We start from the raw sequence: 21,919 nt of genomic DNA on the forward strand, positions 1-21,919 counted from the left end.
GTGACACAAAGACTTCATTCAGTCCATTAAGCATCTAAATCATCACCAGTTAAAAACACTGATGTACAATAATAATCAATAACTAGCATATCTCCCCATGGCAATACCTGAAAATATGTGACATCCACAAGTGACCATATCGTTTGCAGCCACTTCATCTTCAATAGTCAAATTACATAAAGTGATGTTAATACATCTGACTGCTGAGAGTTCTCACCTTGTTGAGTCAGCCACCATGTCAGTGTCATCTGACAAAGATGTGGCTGAGGGTCTAAGTGTATCTCTACTACTGATGGCGGACAGCTCAGATGGGTTTTCCAGCATCCAGGTGGCCAGACTATTGATGGATCTTGCTGTCACTTCTCTACCACTGATGCCTGTATGAAACATATTCACAGCAATGTCAGGCTGAAGGGAGTTGAAGATAAGTGGTGTGTATCCCACAACAGACAGAACATGAGCTGATTTACTTATAAGAATTTTTAGATTTAGTTTTCAATCAACATTTTGGAAAGGGTGCAGGATGGAAGTCAGTAATTAACCTCAATCAAATTATTCTTTTGATATTTCATATATTTCTTAAAGATTATTTAAGCTCAACAATAGATTTGTTAATGTCACACACCAGTTGCTGCGAGAGCCTGCTTGATATGTGCCAGGGAAAATCCCATCTCCATGAGGTGTGTCACTATAGCAGGTGGGGGAGGAGATGGAGAGCGAGATCGGATGGGAGGGGGAGGGGGGTTCCGGCGGGGCTGTAGAGGCACCCCTAGTGATATGCGTGGTCGTAATGCATGGAACATCCTTCTTGTGAATCCAACCATGTCTTCAGCACTGCAATGTTGAAAATATAATACATACTGGAGATGAAGAAGTGGAAAACTTTGAGTCACAAATAAAATGTACATCTTGAATTTATTACAGTGTAAGCTGTCAAAACCAGCATCTGTCCAATCCGGCAAATTGTCAACACTTTCATAAAATCTTAGTCCCGTTTATGGCTCGTACATTTATCATCAGCTCTACAGTCTGGCACATTGTCTAAACCAGATAATTTTTTCAGTCCCAATGAGTGCCGGTTTATTTCATATAAAAGACAACGAGTGAAGTCTAAAGTCTACACAACAGTTTTGTACAACTTAGGTTGAATCATGCTGACTAAAGCAAATGTATTGCTAATATCGAGTACATACTTATACTGGTGGACACTAATATCAACTAATATTGCTCATGAATACTACACAATGATTCCTAATTTAGGACTGTCAGTATTGGTGTTGTCTTCCTACCTTGAACTTGTCCTCATGTATTGAAGAATGGAGGTTTGTTGTGAGGGGTTTGGAGGTTTGTTGGCCTCCCCAACTACTGGAGAGTTGGTACTGTCTGATGTAGACTGGGCAGTATGGGTTGGAGTGCTGTGTTCTGGCTTCACACCTTCACTCACCAGTCTCTCCTCCAGCTTGTCTGACAGGCAAATATTCAAACATTCATATGTTTGCCAGTACAGTCAACCTACACTTGCTACATTCAGACTAAGTCTTCACGAAATGCACAAACATAATACAGATCAAGGATGCCATGAATTAAAAAACTGAAAACAAATCATTGTTTATATTGTTTTGTTTTTTTCCCAAAAGAACTTTTTTCATGCAACATATTAAAACACCTACAGTGCAAGTTTTTTATGACACAAGACCGTTAATGGTGTGAAATGCTTTTAAGCTATAACATGTTTTATCTTCAGTCTTGAGTTATGCTCCAGTACGTTTGACAGATGGCAAGTAACAGCAGCAAATTACATGACTCATGTCAATGAGAACACTCCAAGAAGTTCCGAACTCATTGTCTCTCTACAATGCTTTTTACAAGTGAATTCAACATATTCTGATAGTATTAAGATTTTCATAAACATGACTGCAAATGATTATTTTATGATATTGATAATACTGCACTAGGAGACAAATTCTTTTTGAACTAGTAAGGTATACGAATGAAACTGTAACAGGTAATCAAACTGTATATAGTGCTTCTTGAAATTACTGTTAAACATAGGAGCAATATTGTTGTCAGACAGCATTTAGAATTTAGCAGTTGACACATTTGGGTGGATGCCATCTGAGATTCTTATTACATCGTTAAATACAGAGCAAGTATACTCAGTTAATGTACGCACCATTTCTATGTATTATGTCAGAAATTTGCATCAACAATGATCAAGAACTAAATCAGGTTACAGTCATTTACAGTAGCAGTAAGATTCATTTTGCCCAGATCAATACATTTTTATCAGTAACTCATGTCTACTTATCAGGCTACATTCTTCCCTTTTCCCAATCAGCCCAGATCAATCTCTGAAGTCTGAAGACAACTGTGTCTAGTGATAAGCAAGTAGGTGAAATTATGAACAATGTTTCATACTGTTAAGGCACAATTCACAACTACTTCGAATTAAGACACCTTAGTGATGAATAAAGGCTTATGGCCTCTTCTAAGCCAATGCAAGATGTACCTTCATATTCCTGTAGACCTAGCTTCTCATCTGCTTGAACTGTGACCATGGATTTATGTAAGACACTCAGAGTCCGCTCCAGTTCACTAAGAGACACAACTCTCCGGAATGGTGATGGCATTGTTGCTCTTTGCACCATCAGCTTCAAAATACTTCTTAGAACACTCTTCAGTTTTTCATCCTTTTGGGGAATGATCCCCTCCAGTAATCCTTTGGTGCCATCCAATCTGACCTTCTCTTTCGGCACCAGTAACATCTCTGTGAACTTATTGTTGCAGATAATCACAGAAAGAGCCTTTAATGCTGACAGTTGTATTGCAGCATACTTCACAGATTTCAGTTCCTTTTCATCTGTTGAGTACTTAAGAGTACTTGAGTCACTGACAGTCATATTTGAACACTGTGTGGTTATCATAACATCAGGTGGTTCTGTTTCTTCATCTACTGGGTCAGCAGTATTGTTTGATACCTCTGCATCAGCCTCCCTCTGTGTTCCTCCAGACCGAAGGGCAGCATTTGTAACATTTTCCACTGGTCTGGCAACAGTATCGCTCTCAGCCTCAAACCACTGGTCTCCTGAGCTATCTGTTACTTCAGCAATGTCTTCAGAGGAGTCTCGAACTCCCAGTGAAGGATCCACACTTGGAACATTGTCTCCCCTTGGTGCAGGCTCTTCATCAGATTCAGTAGAGGCCTTCTTGTCAGCATTGTGATCAAAGTCCACAGTTTTGGCTTCCTCCTCATCCAGGATGCGTGCTATGTCTGCATCTAGCTCCTTCATGAGGGCATCTTCATTTTCCTTGGCCTCAGACACTGACTTGTCTTTGTCCCCAGTCTTGGGTGATGTTGGAGATACAGCAATATCTGATGGAGCTTTCTCAGTCAACAGGAGGGTCATCTCCATTATAGCTTCTAGGTGGTGGGCTCCAATACCACTAAGTTTGGTAATAGCAAATGGGATACTCTCTACAGCTTCCAGGTTGCTTAGAGATGTGTCACTGGAATCAGGAAATATATGTTGAGGAATATGTTGGTTAAAGATAGCCCACAAAGATAGTGACAATCAGGATATACAAATCTTGGATAGATATTTGTTTTTCATTATTTCAGGCCAATGTGAATGCCCCACTGATACTTGGGGACCAAACTAGATCATATTAATGTGGTCAGTTGTTGTTTCTAGGACCAATCCTCCAAATTGCATCATTAGTTACAAAAGTTTAGTGGAACAATCTTAAAACAAAAAGGTACCAAATATTAGGCAGTGAAAAGATTCAAGAAAAAGGTACAAGAGTTGATAATGTCAAGCAGACATTCACTCAAGACAGGAATTAACAAGTAAAACTTACTTTAGATCACTATGCAAAACTATTTATCAACCATTAAACAAGAAAAATCACTGAAGTGTGAATACTCTTGATGAAGAATCAGCAAATTCTTATGATTTCTCCATTTCATGAAACCTACCCAACAGTTGTATCTCCTTCATCCCACTGCACCTTTGCTGTTACAGCTCCTTCTCGAGCCAGGCCAAGCACAGTCCCCTTCTTCCCAGTGAGTCTGTGCAGACACCGGCCTCCCACTCTCAGACCCCGATCTGTTCCACCAATAACAACCATGCAGGGCCACACCTGCACAGTCACACAGCACCTCATTAATGATGCTTATGTGTATAAGTGATATGACTAGGAAGTCACTTGCAATGAACATAGTGAACATGTCATACCTGTTACCCAATGAGTGAGCTCAGATTAAAATCTGACGTTGAGAAGTAAGTTGATTGTTGACTAATGACCATACATAAGGGATTAATACTTTATTATAAGGGCAATGTCAAGAAAACAATAAAAAGCAAGAAAATCTGAATATCTACAAAGTCTATTGCCCATTATCCTTTACCTAAGATACAACAGAAAGGACATCAGTATCATATTAACTTCCACATTGTTAAAATTGTGAATTAGTACCTCTTGGCACAACCAGTCCAAGTTTCCCTCATGCATGAACTCAGATGCCTGGTCAGCAAGGATGTGGTGTGGGTGGACTTTGTCTGGTGCACTATCTGGAAACTCTAGGGATTCAGCTCCTGTAGAAAGTTGAATACACACTGAGGGACATTTGATGCCGTATAAACACTAGTAAGAACTACACCAGCCAGTCAGTGAGATGAAATACTGCAGGTAATAAAGGAAAGTGTAAGATTTCATCACAGTTATTGGTACCACTCAATGTGTTGGAGCTCTTATTTGTAAACATGCAGGTTTGATGCTATTCTACAACATATAGTACACACTTGATATAACTAGTACAATGACCAATAATAATCCCCAAGTTAACCACGTATCGACCACAACTGGTTTTAACACACGTATTGCAAGAATTCACTGCTTGGTGTACAACTGTGCCATTTTAAGCTATCATAGCATCAGAATCACATGAAATCAAGATCTCTCTTTCACTGAAGCTGTTTGTTTTACAATCAATATATTTATTACTGTTTACAAACTAAAAATGTGTCAATGATAACAAATACAGGATAAGTCATAAAGTTTGAAACCTTTATCAAGGACTATGACTTAAACTCACCTGCTTGTTCCTCTGGTTGTCTTTCTTCCCCCAGTGTGTTTGTGGTAGCAATCTCATTGCTATGTATCCTACCCAGCACATTGTATATCTTGTTGTTGACATGTGAGGTCCATGAGTCTACTGCATGCAGGTGTCTGATCAATGTGATACCTGCCTCTACCATTACCCCTATAGTGGGGGCGCAGTGGGGGTCCCCAGGGAGCAGGTCCCTGGGTGTGTTTCGTAGCTGCATGTCTGTTATCTTCACCTGTGACAGAAACCACTGATGAGTTATACTAATCTCATGACCTTGTTTGTTATGCATATGGCATAGTAAGTCAGTCTTTGGCAATTTCCTATTAGACAAATTTCAACAGTGAATTGTATGAAATATATATGACACAAACTGCAGCAGGTTAACTGTACATCAGACAGACTTTACAAAAAGTGAGTACACATTACCTTTTCACCAGGGTTGCTGCTGTAAAAGGTCACACATGGGTAAAGCTCTGCAGCATCCAAGTCTTCAAAGGCAATTCTAGGGTCCTGAAACAAATGGTACATTGAACTATAGATATTCCAAAGTGTCCATACTATGAAAAGAAATTATATTCATATTATACTGCACTCATTTATTACATCCTGAATAAGTTTTGAACTTGTGTTTCAATATATGATGATCAGGTCACACCAAAAAGTGCTTATCACATGTCACTGTTTCATTAACAGTTTGTTCAAAATGCAGCAATTACACACATTCTTGTAAAGGGTTACTCATGCAGACGATGCAGATATTTCATATTTATCAAGGAAACTTTTGAGTGTACATAACTAGGAATTCAAAGAAACATCTGAATCATATCCTTACATCTCCATTTTTCCCAAATGCAAGTGTCCTTGCATCCATGTCCAGAATTACAGTGATGTAATCTCCCTGGCTGAAGTTCGGTAGTGTTAGTGTCTGTTCCCCATTGTGGTAGAGGTTGCCACTGTAGGCCCTGTACAGCCACATGTCTGATGTTGTACGGTGACCATGGTCCCGCACTGGCCACTTAGACACACCCACACATGTACCTTCATTACAACGGTTCTCTTTAACGATCAGAAACTGCAAAACAGAATAATGAATAAAAATAAAATAAATAAAAACACTTGTCATCTCCAGCAAGCATATATGCATTGCAGTAATTTACAATCAAGTACAAGACTTTGTTACTTTAGTCAAAAGTCCTTTGTTCCAATTTTGAGAATCACATAACTCCCCCAAAGCTTAGACTGTCACATCAGGATACAAAGTTCAAGCGTATTTGAGTTCACTGGACGAGACAGCCCAACAATCATGATCGGGCCAAATCTGAGATCTTAACACATATCAGGAGAAGCGACCTTTCACAACATATTGCTCCACTCTAGGAAACTGTACAATCTATAAACTGAAGCACTTAACATAAACCTGTATGACAGCATCAACAGCTATGAATGACAATAAAATAATACCCTTGTCCAGTTGGTGTGTAACAAGTGCCTACCTTCCACTGATAGCAGCCAGATGTGACGGCAGTACTGCCAATACCGAATCCCCTGCCTCCTGTTCCATGAACAAGTGTATGTCCTGCTTCCACGCTGCTGTTTAAACATTTCTCTGGGTCAAAGCAAGCACCTTGCATCATGATGGAGTCCACTATGTTAGTAGCACCAGACAATTCACCAGAGTTCTCTAAGGCTTCTATTTTTCTTAAAAGGTTCATTTTCCTATCTTGAGCTTTCTGCATGGCTTCAGCAACTGGTATCTGCCACATATTCTTAGACAGGCTGTCAAACAGCTGTCCCACAACCTTTAAAAGATGGAAAGATATGTATCAGGTTAACAAGCATTTGTATTATTAATGTATTCTTATGAGTAGTTAAGCTTCAACCTCTGAATGTCAGCTATTGTTAATCTTATATACGTATATATATGGTAAATATGCTGCCATGGAACTAGAAGAAACCAGTAAGTCCCTTTCTAAACTTTCATGATAATGAAAATCAGCTAACCAAGTAACCATAAATCATAATCCAGGACAAGGAGGCTGAAAGAGTAACAGTCACTACAAGTCACTTACTGAATTATACATATATATACATATTTAAGTGAATGTGTGAACTATGTTTTAGAAGCAAGAAACAAAACTCAACTAACAATGACCTGTAAATAATCATGTGTTGGTTTGGCAAACCTAAGTCTGACGACATGATAAATTATTTACATTGTCATGACAGACAATCAGCAAGGTCACATAACTCACTCATGACAAATGTAGATTACCAGATTTTCTGGTTCAGACTTATTTATTTACAGGCCATTGCTATATAGCTGGTACATTGCCGAGTGCGGCAATAAACATCAAACAAACAAACAAACAAACAAACAAACAAACAAAACATATACAATAACTATGCAACGGTAGTCATTTAATAATCAAGTCTCCCCCAGCCAAACCACTGACTGATGTAATGAATAATATCCCCCAAAATCAGACAAACCACAGAGCCTGATAATCTGAACACATTTAGCCACCTTACTTAGGTTAAGTAACAAAGAACTATTCCAAATCAAGTTCCAGAATGGTCTATGACAATCGAGGTGCTGTGGACACATTCTTTCCGTATGCAGGAAAGAGGTCACTGATCTCAGTTAAGCTGCATGACTGACCTTGTCCTTGTATTCTGTGTCCCCCCCACCTGTGGCTGGCAACACAGCCTCCAGAAGGATGAGAGCAAGGAGGCGTGTCCTCAGATTGCTGAAGTATGGCATTCCTGCAACACATCATGCCCACTGATTACAGTGATGACTCTATGGTGATCTTTCTTTATCTACAAACTCCTTGCTGAGCACACTCCGGAATCAGAATCAGAATGCATTATCAGCAGATTCATGTTACATGTCATGACTGACAAAATCTGCAATGTGTATCACAGAGGTACACTGTATTTAATTCTCACCATTAATGGCAAGTGGTGATTGAATAGTTCTGAGTCTTACAGAGCAGGACCTGACCTAATGACATTAAAATGATTTATGTTTCAAAGTAATCCTCTGCTTCTACACTGACAAACTAAACAAATACTGTTTTCTATCATATCAATACGTTATTCCAGTTGACTATGCCCATGACATGCATCATACCTCTGTCATCTGTTCCACTAGCTATGTTCAGCAGAGCATCCACCCATCTGGCACAGGCAAGTCTCAGCTGGATGGGCTTTGAGACTGCAACACGTCTCAGAAACACTAGGAAATCTCCAACAGCAGTCTGGGAAGATGTTGCCTCATTCTCATTATCTTCTGTGCAGGGAAAAACATTCCCCCATATGAATGAACTAATTTGCAATGTAATATATGTCTCTATCCATGCTATGAATATTCAAGTACATCTCATATTTATGAAGCATTAAGAAGTCTTAATGACTTGTATTCAATAGAATCAGCTGAATGGTGTGAGTCAGATTATGATCCTTGGTCTGTCAACACCACACCTGTGCTTGTAGGTTTCATGAGTGCAGTGACTCAATGAGTTTAGTTTTACACTGTACTCAACAATATTCCAGCTATATGATAGAGGTGGGTATATAATGGAGTCTGGACCAGACAATCCAGTGATCAGCAGCATGAGCCGTGATCTGCGCAATTGGGAATGGATGACACGTGTCAACCAAGTCAACGAGCCTAGCCATCCAGTCCCGTTAGTCATCTCTTATAAAAAGCAAAGTCGCCTTTTGTGGCAAGCATGGGTTTCTGAAGACCTATTTTTCTCCAGATCTTCATGCGTCTTCGTGAATGTAAGCATCTTTCACTCTGCCTCACAAACGAAAGTATTGTTGAATATAGCTTGAACCCATTTCACTCCAATGAATCTGAATGTCCGATCATGATCTTTCATCAACATCATCATCAGCATCATCATCAGCATCATCATCATCGCTGCCGCCACCAACATCATCTTTTTCAGCATGAATGAACAAGCCAGTTTCAGCACACCGCACGAGTCTATTACACCACCATCACAGTATATATACTACACAGCACATACATAGGTTCCTCACCTGATGCACACCCATCTCCTGTGTCCAGGTCAGGGCAAGCTATGTAGAGCAGTTTCTGCAGGTGCTTCCACAGGAGCTCTATGATGGCTTGAATCACCCCCACACTCAGTCGGTCAGCATAGGTACTGGAAAACAATATCTCCTCATATCAAAACAACAATCTTATATTGAAAAGTTACCACTCAAAAGAAATGAAAAACAACATAAAATAACAATAGTAAAGAATTAATTTCCATTTGGAAAACATCTGTTTGAAATCTTGCATGAGAATCTACATCCTTGACACCTTCAGGGTATATGTTCCAACAAATCTCTACTATACCCTGGATGCATCTACAGCTCGGCCAGATAATTTCATTACCTCCCCTGACTGACTCCACATTCCCACAGTAGTCAATCAGATAAACCACTTTTATAACCAAGTTTGCCAGTGTCAACAAAGACAGTGGTGGCAGCTATGAAGGTTTGTTCACTCAGAATTTGGGAAAATCATACAAACTGTCAGGTCTGAGACATTAAAAAAAATATATGCAACAGCTTCTTCTACCTCTTTCAGAGTTCCTCTACATGAATTGTGTTGCCAAGATTGGAGATACCTTACTGGATAAAAAGCCATCAAAGGAGGTAATAAAATCATTGATCTTAGCTGTAGATGCATCCAGGGTATAGTGGAGATTTATCGGAATGTATATTCTGGGGATACTGAGCTTGGAGAGTATAGGTCTTATCAAAACTTTAATGACAAGAATGACAGATTATAAGTTGTCAACAGACAATTCAAATACTTCACAATGGACTCTGGAATTCCATTCAATTTCAAACACGACTTGGTTCTAAAGAAGTGATAAAGTTTGATTTGCTTCTGCACAAACTGTGCTATATGTACATCTCTTCAGATAAACATAAACATTCTTTCCACAGTATTGTCTCCTTTGTGACTCTAGCAATGCCTAGTTATGAGGACACACTACCCACCCTGTGGTGACTGCTATGATCTGTAGCAGTCTGAGACTTGACACCTGAAGTATGGCTCCCAGGTGAGTGGCCTCCAGGCACCGCTGTAATGGTGGGAGAGTGTTGGGGAGGGATACGGAGTTCTGACACAGCTGGAACAACATTGGCAGCAGCCCACATGACACAGCCAGTGACACATCCACAGGCTTGTACTTGACACTCAGGGCAAGGATAGTGGATAGGAGTAGATGGTTCTTGGTGGCTGGAGTTGGGGAGCATACAGGTTTAACATACCAACCAAACAGTAGGTACTGTGAGTGGCGTTACATATAGTTTAGTAACCTATGATACAAATTAAATGTTACTCAATGTCCATAAAAAGTGATATGTTTAAGGGTATGGTCTTTGTGCTTCATTACTCATTTGAATACCTAACATATCAATTACATCACCATACTAACCAAATCTGAAATCCTGCCAAAAAACCCTGAAGAATCATAATACTATAGCTACAGATGACATGTAGATGAAGGCATGCTCACCCTCTCCCAAAACCTCTGACTTGTATGTGTCTATGAGAGATGCAACAAGAGCTTCATAGATCCGATGAACAGCCAATTGTATCTCCTGCTGTGTCTGTGAGCGGGCTACCTTAATACCATCCTGCACAAGAAGAAGCAAGAGAGTTCTAAATATTCCAATTTGATCATCCTTCAAAATCCCATACCAAATAACACATCACACATCATCTCATGGCAGTGAAAACAGAACTTGTGTGCCCACTGACATATTTACTGGGTTAATGATGTAGCATCTTGAGTGTACTTTGGTGTGGATTTGGTGAATTTTAAACATGTTCATTATTGTTATTAGCATCAGTAGTAGACTATAAGCTCCATGGATACTGGAAGTCACCTGGTAGTGGTAGAGTTGAGTACTGGTGTTCAGCCCCTCAGCTGGGAGGACGAGGAGACCGAAGCACCCAGCCAGCAGCTGGAGATGGGCTGAGTTGAGGAGGGTGGTGGTGGAGGAACTATCTGAGGTGAGGTTCTCATACTTCTCCTTCCCAGTAGACAGCAACTCTACGACCTGGTTCAGTGCGTACAGCCGAGACTAAAAGAAGCCAGATTGTAAGCTTTACTAGACAGGCCTTCAACCTTCAACTCCAACTAAACAAGAGGACCCCCTGTACAAGCTGATTATTTATCTCCATGCCTTCTGAGTCTGAGAGCCATCTTTTCACTCTGTTAGATAAGTACCGTACATTAATCCTAGTTTTCCTGTCAAACCACACACTGGGTATTGACATTAGGCTACAAAGATGAGAATCTGATAGAAAATTTGCAAGTACCCTTCATTGTGAGCCTTACCTCAGCTCTGTTCTGCTGAAGATCCATAGCCTGACCCAACACTGAGATACTGACACTGAGAGCTGCTGGTTCTGTTTCCTGCTTATTGGCAGAAGTTGCTAACTCCTCTCCACACACAAACTTGCCAATCTCTTCTGTGATGTCTCGGTGTAGAGAGACCAATGAGATATGATGACCAGATGATTTCAAGTCCTCCAGTCTCTCCCGCCTCCATCGCATACGCCTTAGTGTCTCCTTGACTTTCTGCAGTGATCCCACATTCCTGCCTGAACAAAGGATACCTCTCATGTCAAACTGTACTCTGATTCAAATGCATATCTCCACATCTCCTGAAGCCTCAAACATAGGAATGTAATTTTCGCGAATGAAATTTTATACTTATCCTGACTCATGCCTATAATGCTTATCTCCTCCCACTATGCGACTATCTCCCCACTATCCCTTGAAGTCAGAATAAGCATAAAATACCAGTTTTATTCAGAAAATTATGTATTTTTTCTTTTCCTGACTCATGCTTATTATGCTTACAGAATCTGATGAAAACAGCAGTAGGTCAGGCTATGCTGGATTCAGTTGACTGCCATATAAGTATGTCCAGTACTTCCCTCCTTCGGGAACTATAATGGCGATAGTTCAGTCCTGTCCTTCCAATTTTCATTCGTGAGATGGGGGATCACATCCAGTCGATCTTGTCTTTTCTTGAAGCATACTTTGACTGGATTGTGATGATATATAGATCAGCTACTGCCCTGCTAGTGTCTAGTGCAACTGTATGTCAACATTTCAGTCAAGACCAGTTGCGACCTCTCTCCATGAATAAGTAAGTTCATAAACACTCATGCTAGCCTGTTCAAGATGTGCACATGGACTCTCAACCATTATACTCTGCAGAGCGTCTTGGTCTAAGTAAGTCATGTGATAAAAGGGTGAGTCAAACGCAGCACCTTTGTGGAACTGTTAGCTGTTATGTGGCAACAAATTGCCCAAACTGGTGAATGCCAGTGACATCCTCTGTGGTGAGGTCTCGTGGGTAGTGGTTGGGAAACACCTCAGTCATCCATACAGATATAGTGTTGCAAGATACTTCCATGTAAGTCTCAGTAGATAATGGGATGAATAGACACTTGAAATGTTGTCACCCTGTCTTAGTACGGGCGAGTAGGAACAGCGTTTTTGGTGTCAATAATTCAAGCAATGTCCGGTCTAGTGGCCGGTAGACATCACGTGTGAGGTATTGTAGTACGAAATTCAGATCCCAAGCTGGAGTCTTAAACCTGCGCTGTTGGTCTTCCAGCTTGAATGATCGTTGTAAAGTGAGTAGTTCAGGTACTTTAGTCAGCTTCATCCCCACTTTTCATGGTGATAACAGACTGAGTGCCACCAAGTATGTCGAGAGTGTAGAACCATTCAGCGTGTCAGCCAAGACGTTGCGTGCACCTGGGATGTGACATGCTTGTATGCTTGTATTGGGTTAAGATGTCAGCTGTAGGAGTGAGTGAGATTGAACTGATCCTTGCGTGTTTATGTAGAATGCTACTGTGGAGTTGTCTGTATGAATCATCAGTAGTTCGTTCTTCAATGCTGTTGACCTATGCCGTACTGCGCTAATTACAGCTTTCATCTCGAGGTGGTTGATATTCTGAATGAGTTCATTGCTTGATCAGATTCCTGCTGCCACTTTGTTGTTCAGGTGAGCACCCCAACCTTGTAGTGATGCTAAGACCGACTCTTGCAACTAAATTTCTGAGATATTTGACCAGTGAGTCCACCATAGTAGATATGGTCTCAAGTTGTCTCCGAGGTGTTGAGGTGCTGAATCAGGAACCGTTGTAATGGGTGAAGTTGTAAATGACCTCATCTGGTCAAATCTTGTGCTGATGTGAGCAGGCCGAGTAGACATTGCCACTGTGGCAGTGGTAACTGACAGAATAGAGCTTGTTCTATGATAGCTTGAATTTTGACCCACGGATCCTCTGAGATGACGATGCAGTTCAAGGAAGTGATGAACCAAATCCCTAGGAATTGAAGATCTTGCTACGGGTCCGATTGTGATTTCAGTAGATTCACAAGCCATCCAAGATGAGTTAGTAGCCTGATGGTGAAGTCTAATTGTAGAGACAAGTCTTGACTTGTCTCATGAGCTTGAATGCCATTGTCCAGGTAAAAGGCACTGCGAAGTCCCTTCCGATGTAGGTAAACGACGATGGGCTTGGTGACCCAAGTAAACAGCCAATGGGCCAAAGATATTCCAACTAGGACCAGCCCATCGGGCCGACCACTGAATAAGAAATGCGGTTATTTCCTAGAATCCGGATGAATCAGAATGTGCAGGTAAGCATCATTTAGATAGATGATGGCCAGATAATCCACTGGACAGATGAGATGCAGCAGTTGTGGTAGAAAGATCATTCTGAACTCTTCTGGTTTCAGTAGAACAGCACGTCTGGCTGATCACTAAAATGATGAATGTCAGCCATGAACAACATACGGTAACTAGACACAGAACTGGCTAGACATGAGTAGCGAAAGCCTACATTGTTTGTACCTAGCACGCCTTTAAACAGTATATAAATATACTGCAAATTCTGAATCCGATAAATTCTTGGAAAGTTCACAGTGAAGTCTCAACGATGATTTTACATATTGATGATAATAATTACAATCCAAAAAGTGAATACAACACAATTTAGATTATAGGACCGAAATATAAACAAAAACTCATCGCCGCATCAGGACCCAAAGTGCCTCCAACCATCCTTGTTGGGCGATGAAGGAGAGAGTGGCAAGCATGGCTGGTCATGTGACCATATTGGTGAGAAAGGGAGGCTGCTGATGGGTGAGTGTATTGTATGTCTACGTCATTTATAAGGGAACTTCAAGGGATTTCAAGTGTTCCACTATCTTCACATAGAGGGAGGAGATAACCATAATATGCATGAGTCAGGATAAAGAAAAATTAAGCATATGAAAAGGAGTGTTCAGTTGTAAATTTCGATTACAAATGCTGCAATCACACATCTTTCTACAAATAACACTCTCTACTTGTATAGCATCCTTTAAGCTTTTGGTGACTAAACAAAACAATCATACTGTAATGAGCATGTCATGAAAACTCTAAAATAATGTGTATGGGGAATGTTGTTGGTATGGCTATTTGTTTATAGAGCATTTTGATATGAATAAATAAAAGGCATTCTTCAAACAAATCACCTACTTTTGGTTGTGTTGAAGTTGGGTGTTGCTGTTCCATCTCTGTCTCGTACTCTCAGTGATAGCTCCTCCTGCAACAATGTCATGCACGTTACAAACAATCATTCTGCAATCATTCACCAGCAAAAAGGAGCTAGGTAATGAACTGTGAGAAGATATTCCTATATTTGCTGAAATCCTGAACTAACTACCTGAGTCTCACTGGAGGCAATCTCTGGGAAGCTTCCTCTTCTTGTGACTCGGCGTCCAGGAGACTGCAACGTATTCTTTTCTGATGCACTGTCTGAAAAACAATAACAAAACACAGCACAGAATTGAATAATGCACAAATGAGGAATATGACTATCTTGCAAATAGAAGAGAATTGTCAATCTGCAGAGAAATGTTGCACTGCAATAACATAGAAGCTGAAATCCATAAATCTTTAACAATACTATACTTCTAAACGTTACTTTAAGTTTGTTGGGTAAAAAAATCTGTTTATAGATTATCACAGATAATACAATGCAGTAGAAATGAAGAATCACCTGATATTTCTTCCATACTCTCCTGTCTTGCAGCTACTGACTGTGGTTGTGACTGAGTCAGGTGGTCGGACTCATCTGAGAACAGACCAGTCCACAAATAACCAGTCAATGTGTTTTGGGTGTTTCTGTTTAGTCTAACACTGCACTCGGCAATTTTATCGCTATATGATGGTTGCTAGATAGTTAAGTCTGGACCAGATAATCCACTGATTCTTTTGATGAGCATAATCTACACCATTGGCATACAAAAACAAGTATCAACTAATAGACTAGCAGTCAGCTAATCATTAATGGCACCTTACAATAAGAATGGGTTGATGAACATGAATTCTAACCCTGAACTCCATGGGTTCAGTCTTTGTGTCACTGAGTGAAATGTTGACCAGTATTTTGAAGTTATTCTCTGTGTCAGCTTGATGTGGGATGAAACCAGAAGTGGTACAGGTTTTCACACATTTGCATATGAGATTATACATTTCCATGTTACATCACTTTCTTACCTGAAAAAGACCTCACTCCCAACAGCAGGAAAACACATTTGTGTAACACTGTGAGGCAGACATCTTCATAGGTTATTGGTGTTGAGGACTGTTTGCTTCTACAGCTCTGACTGTCCTCATCCTCTGAATAAACAAAAAACTGAAAAATGATTTTCCATTGAAGTCTGTGCCCAATGTGATTGAATCAATCATTTATACTGAAGAAACCAGGTGAATCCTGAAGAAACATAATTAGCTGCATATAGCTATACAGCTAGGATTATAAAATCAGTGTGGTTTGTTGTCAACACAATCACCTAATCCATCCGTTAGTCCTAAGTTTCTTCTATAAGTGTCATTTTAGAAGTTGGTATGATGAGGATGAACACTTTTATGGATAGACAACTTCTTTCTTGCAGTTTCTTTCTTTCTTGCAGTTTCTTTCTTTCTTGCAGTTTCTTTTCCACTGCAAGACAGAAAACTGCAAGAAAGAAGTTGTCTATCCATAAAAGTGTTCATCCTCAGTCCTAACTTTGTTACTGATATAACACTGTTCATGAATACAGATAGATACACATTTCCATGTGCAAGAATTTCATGACTCTTCAAGTCTGACTGATATGGTTAGGTAATTCTTTTTGTCTTAGTACAAAGTTTCAAATGAAGACATCAGATTGGTTGGTTTGAACAGTTCTGTGGTTATATATAGAAGATGTGTACAAAAAGATCCTTCAGTATTGAGGCAGTCACTGGTGTGTTTATCACCCCTTTAGTGTAAATATGTGAATCTTGACCCACTTAACATAAATTAATTTGACTGGCTTATTATTAATAATGACCTATTTCAGCTACAATTTTACAAAGTCATCTTTTTTCAAATTAAGATGAGAAATAGACATATATCATTGATCTGCAAAAGACACATTGAACAAAACTGGCCATCAAATCTTAATTTGGAGAACAAAGTTGCATCTTTGTAACCTCTACCGATGATGTAAGCAAACAACAAACATTGTGTTTCTACCTGATCGGCCTTCACTGTCATTTCTCTCTGGATCAGATTCATAGTGTTCTGTGATTTCCTCCCCAATCTGTGTCAGACTTGACTCAATGATCTCCTCTGTTACTGGCCTCTCTGGCTTGTCATCATCCCTTTCCCCCTGCCAAACTTCCTCCCTTGGCGGCCGAGGGGTGGTCCCTCGTGGCAACTTGAATGATACCAGCTTACTTCGAAGTCTGTATACCAGCTGATACAGCCAAGTAAGCTGTTTAGATGGACTAAAAAAAAGGTGAACAAAATATGGTTTCTTGGTAAGAGGTAGATAGGTTTTCTGGACCATGATAATGAAATCGAAGAGATTTCGATTTGATCAGATTCTGTTTGGTCCACGTCTAGAATGACTTTTAGAGAACATAATCAGAGGATGACATAAAATACAGTAATCATGAAACTATCAAAAGTAGTGCTACTGCATGGTTGCTTCTCTGAATAAGCAGTCAGCAGTTTCAAATGTTAGCAAAGACAGACTGTTTCTTTCCTGTCAACTCTTGTAGTCAAGTATCAAATTTCAAACATATTTTCAACATGCAACAATGCATATGACATTATGTAACATTGCTTCAATACAGATTAGCAAAATCTACAATCAGCAAAGTTTGGATAAGGATCATGTATATGCCTTCTGATAGATTTATATTTCTGAAGCCATTCGAATTTGATCGCCTTTCATTAAAGAAACACCCCCAAAAAGTTTCATAATATTTAACCATATAAAGGCAAAATTTAAATAAGGATACTAGAATGTAATGTCTTCTGTATATGTATGAAAAGCCCATTCACAGTGTTTACTCCCAGTTATGACGAAAAACCATTTTAGCATAAAGAGGGATATTGGAACATTTGTAACAGCAAGTGAAACACAAAATTCAAATACAATTTAAAAAATTTCAGTTAGTATGTCTCAGCGAAATTGTTTAAGCCCAAGCATGGTATATTATTGTTGCCTAGTGAGAAAACTTATGACTGTAAAGGATGCAGAATGACATGTTTAATTGGGAAACTCAAACATGTTTTTTTGAAGCTGTTTTTATTTCTTCTCTGAAAACATTGTAAAACAAATGAAACCTAACCTTTCTAATTCAAATGCAGCTTTGGCTTGGTTTGTGTGCTTCAGTAGAGCTGCCAGGTAGAACCTACTGACGGTATCCAACAACGGCTCATTGTTCAATTCACAGGTATCAAAATCTGAAATGAGAAAGGAAAGGCTGAGTAAGATGGGTAATGTTGTTTTGTAACCCTGTGAGCATGGTCCAAGCTATGACATGGAGCTATGTATATAACAGTAACGCTGGGCTATGAAAACCAGTGTGTTGTTCCATGAGCAATAATCCTGGCTGTTGGGTGCATCGACCCAGATTCAGATGTTCAGTTTAATAAAAACAAATGTAAGAAGTGCTGGTACTTCTGTCAAGTGGACATTCGCTTCAACAACAATTAGAATACATACATGCAGTGACAATATGCCCACATTACAATCTTTAATGAGAACAGCAATGAGGTATCCATACTTGCCCAACATCTGACAAACATGACGAGTCAACAGCTTTACCAATTTCCATCACAGTAAGCGTGTAGAGTAAAAGTAGGAACAATATATGTTGATTGGTGGAAAGTAATGATCAGATGATTAACACACCTTGGTACTCTGCATAGTCCACCATCATGCTCCACACATGTTTAACAGGCTCTGTCTGATTTCCAAGGCTGAGGTCAAGAAGCAGGGAGGTAACAGTGTCTAAATTAAGATCAAAGTTGGGCTGGACTCGGTTTGTTCTACATTCGAACACACTTTCTTGGATTGCACTTGATATTTTCTCTGAAAGCACAAGAAGATAACTTACAACAAAGCAATTGATACTTCGCCATTCCCAAATGTAGTTAGCATATATGTACTACCATTAGCATCTCTGGTAGCATTTTGTCATTGTTTACAGCCACATGATGGTTGTCTGTAAGTTAACGACCACACAATTCCGTGGTTCACATCATGAGCATTGATCTACGCAACTGGCTTAGTTATTTGACATGCATGTGTTGCTGAAGACTAAATTCTGAGCCAGATCTTCACCAATCTCAGATGTTACTGCATGGGAACAAATTGTTTGTTTTTCTCGTTGCCTCACCTAAATCCACCTGAGACATTTCAAGTCCATTACTGAAGAGTCTGCTCTCAAGCCAGTATGAGGACTCTGTCTCACATGGGGAAACAGGTGCTCCAAGTAGCATACCGCCAATACAATGGCCAACAACCAGGGCACATGTTCTCTCCATGTCCACAACCCAGCACCAGTGAATCGCACTCTCTCCTCCTGATGTGCTCCCACCTGACCAAAAACAAAGGGTATTGAGTCCCTACACAAAAAGTAGGCCTTACATGATAATTGTTTGACATATGCATCTAAGACATACATAAAATGAATACATTGATTCAAAGTGGTATGAAGCCTGTTGAAAATATTGATGTACATTTACCATGAAATGAGCGTATTGTAGTGCAGATAAGAACCATCAATAAGTACTTTCAAAATTTCTAATGACATACTTCTATTGAACTCCAACTCAATGTCCTCCAGCTTCTGTGTCCCAGGGAGGATCTTACTGAGCTTGTCCAGACAGGGTAGCAGAGAGAGTATCTCATGGAGGACAGGCACCATCATATCCATGGGGAGCACGAGCAGCGAGTGGAGAATGTGAGTCAACATCCCACCAGCAGGAGAAGCCAACAGCAGCTCTGAGACACACCAAGAGGTGAAACAGATAAACAATATTTGTCTGTTCTAACCCTGAAGCTAAGACTGCACAATCAAAACATAGGAGGAAACAGTCAATAGAATGAGGTGAACAGTAACTTCTGGAAGAAAATGGTCACAATACATATTTTATTCGAACTGCTATTTCTTCTGCTTTAAGTCTTTTCCAGTTAGACAATGACAATAAAGTCAAATGAAAGTTCTATTTTACTTATTGTTACTCAAAAGTACAAACAGTACAACACATACTTAGGACACATCATGGTGACATTTGTATACATCATCAAATGATCCATGACATGTTTTCATGGATTACAACTTGTATATACAATGTTAAAAAGCTAAATGTTGCTCCTTCACCATATCATATATTCATATTCGTCCAACCTCTAAATACCTTTCAAGTGATATTAAGAGGGTTTAATGGTGAAACATGGTCTACTTGCTGACCTTCAACTTGAGAAGAGAAGTGTTCATTTCCCTGTCCTTGATGCAGTGCCTGTGTAGCTTGAGACAGGATCTCCCCACACACAGGCAGGAATAGAGACAGGTGGTGGTGCAACAGGTTCACCACAGGTACAATCTAGACATGGAAACAAAATGGTCATCACAATGATCACTGAACTATTACCAATATATCAAGCAACATCGGGTCTTTGAAGGGCATTTAGAAGTGAAATACATAAGAATGAAGATTGATGACTCAGTGATAAATTAATCTCATCTATCTGTGTACATTCTATCTATGTAATTCATGTATAGCCAATCTACCCGTGTACATCCTTATATACTTGTGTTTGTACATCATCACCCTCATGTAAACATGCTCATCAACCCTCATGTACATCATCCTTAATCCCCAATCATGTGTTATGTAAACATCATCCTATCATGCGTAATGTATCACCATTGACTTCCATTCCATACTTATCACCAATCATGTACATCATCCTTATCCCCTATCTGTGTTATGTAAACATATCCAATCATCTGTAATGTATTACCTTTGGCTTCCATCATTGTTATCATAACTGTCGGCTTCCTATCAGTGCTTGTTTATACTGGCTTCCAGCTTTCGTTAATTCATTCCACTTGTTACTTTGTTATTGTTTTACCTGTACTTATATAATATAGCTCTGTACCCCATTCTCAGTCACCTGATGAAGGAGTAAGCATTAACTCAGAAACGTTGTGTTCTCATATAAAGAAGTTGATGTCCATAAAAATCTTGATTCTTAAGCAACATCAGGTTTGAAAAATGAACTGAACATAGACCTTTTTTACAGTAAGATGTAAAATATCACATACTTTCAAACAAATGAAGAAAACATGGTCGAAAACTGACTCTGTCATATTAGCAACTGCCACTGTGCCTAATTTATGCAATGTTTCTGTCTATAGCAGTAAATAAATACAGGGGAAAAATAATGCTGAAAATAGCATTAACTGTACGATTCTGACCATATCATGAGCATCTGCTAAATAACTGTGATTAATAACTTAACCAACAAAGTTCCACATGTCATTAAATATGTAAACAACAATCCATTGGAAACCTGACAGACGAGTATGGGAAGCACTCTGTAAATTCTATGGCATGGTATTACAAATAAAGATACCACAAAGACAGGTATTGGTGAAGTTCTGGTATAATTACTGATGACAATGCTACTAACCAGGCTTCCCTCTGCTGCCTTGCTGAAGCAGAACGCCAGCAGGTGCTTCTGTAGGGAGGACAGTAAGCTGTGTAGGTGAGATGGAGGGGCTCGGTCAGGGCTGCCTTCATTGCTCTTCTTGTCACTGTTCTTAGCCAGTTCATTCAATGTCTTCTCCTGTTGACAACCATGACTTTTATTTGTAAAACAATCAAACCTTTAGAAGATTCTTTGAATCCTCCTTGGGATACATATAATCATTTAAAAGTCTATTAAAATCTCTACAACAGTGGTAACAATATTTGAATAAAATATTTACAAAACAAAAAACTTTATTTTTGTCTTGTGAGACCACAACTACAGAGCCCCACAGACCCCTACAGAAAAAGAGCAGGTAACCCTTGACTTCAACCTTGTACCTAACTTTCCATACTGAATGCAATCAGACAGACTGTGGTGATGGCACTATCCCAAGGAGGATTATATTCAAAGAATCTGTAACCTCTACATGCTTGTTCGATATTTTTTCCAATAGTCCTCCTTGGGGTACAGATAAGCATAAGACACATTCCTAAAGACTGAGTCTGAGACCGGCATTCTGTCTCATAGAACACACCTGATAACAAGAGTGATTCCCAAGCTATAAACAGAGAAAGAAATCTCATTTACCTGATCACCTGCCCACCATAGCCAATCAGGCGGAGGCATGAGCCAGGGTGAGGGGTCGAACACAGTATGTGAAACCTTGATAACG

General features: G+C 39.7%; 1 protein-coding gene across 1 annotated transcript in view; it reads right to left on the reverse strand.

Moving 5' to 3' along the window:
• LOC137278803 (probable E3 ubiquitin-protein ligase HERC1) overlaps positions 1–21,919 on the reverse strand; it is a 79,404-nt gene that overhangs the window by 35,240 nt on the left and 22,245 nt on the right. Inside the window, exons 16-43 of the mRNA XM_067811313.1 lie at positions 21,187–21,342; positions 19,961–20,093; positions 19,303–19,491; positions 18,884–19,084; positions 18,397–18,576; positions 17,831–17,945; positions 16,725–16,978; positions 15,722–15,844; positions 15,222–15,296; positions 14,886–14,977; positions 14,699–14,765; positions 11,485–11,750; positions 11,030–11,227; positions 10,657–10,777; positions 10,136–10,376; positions 9,161–9,285; positions 8,244–8,402; positions 7,770–7,873; positions 6,604–6,909; positions 5,943–6,182; positions 5,537–5,620; positions 5,096–5,342; positions 4,477–4,595; positions 3,977–4,140; positions 2,510–3,507; positions 1,290–1,464; positions 626–834; positions 218–377 (exon numbers count right to left, since the gene is read on the reverse strand). Coding sequence (XP_067667414.1) covers positions 218–377; positions 626–834; positions 1,290–1,464; positions 2,510–3,507; positions 3,977–4,140; positions 4,477–4,595; positions 5,096–5,342; positions 5,537–5,620; positions 5,943–6,182; positions 6,604–6,909; positions 7,770–7,873; positions 8,244–8,402; positions 9,161–9,285; positions 10,136–10,376; positions 10,657–10,777; positions 11,030–11,227; positions 11,485–11,750; positions 14,699–14,765; positions 14,886–14,977; positions 15,222–15,296; positions 15,722–15,844; positions 16,725–16,978; positions 17,831–17,945; positions 18,397–18,576; positions 18,884–19,084; positions 19,303–19,491; positions 19,961–20,093; positions 21,187–21,342 — 5,501 coding nt within the window. The remainder of the gene's footprint in view (positions 1–217; positions 378–625; positions 835–1,289; positions 1,465–2,509; positions 3,508–3,976; positions 4,141–4,476; positions 4,596–5,095; positions 5,343–5,536; positions 5,621–5,942; positions 6,183–6,603; positions 6,910–7,769; positions 7,874–8,243; positions 8,403–9,160; positions 9,286–10,135; positions 10,377–10,656; positions 10,778–11,029; positions 11,228–11,484; positions 11,751–14,698; positions 14,766–14,885; positions 14,978–15,221; positions 15,297–15,721; positions 15,845–16,724; positions 16,979–17,830; positions 17,946–18,396; positions 18,577–18,883; positions 19,085–19,302; positions 19,492–19,960; positions 20,094–21,186; positions 21,343–21,919) is intronic.

The sequence above is a fragment of the Haliotis asinina genome, chromosome 3 (genome assembly GCF_037392515.1).
Source record: "Haliotis asinina isolate JCU_RB_2024 chromosome 3, JCU_Hal_asi_v2, whole genome shotgun sequence".
In the NCBI taxonomy this organism is placed as follows: Eukaryota; Metazoa; Mollusca; class Gastropoda; order Lepetellida; family Haliotidae; genus Haliotis; species Haliotis asinina.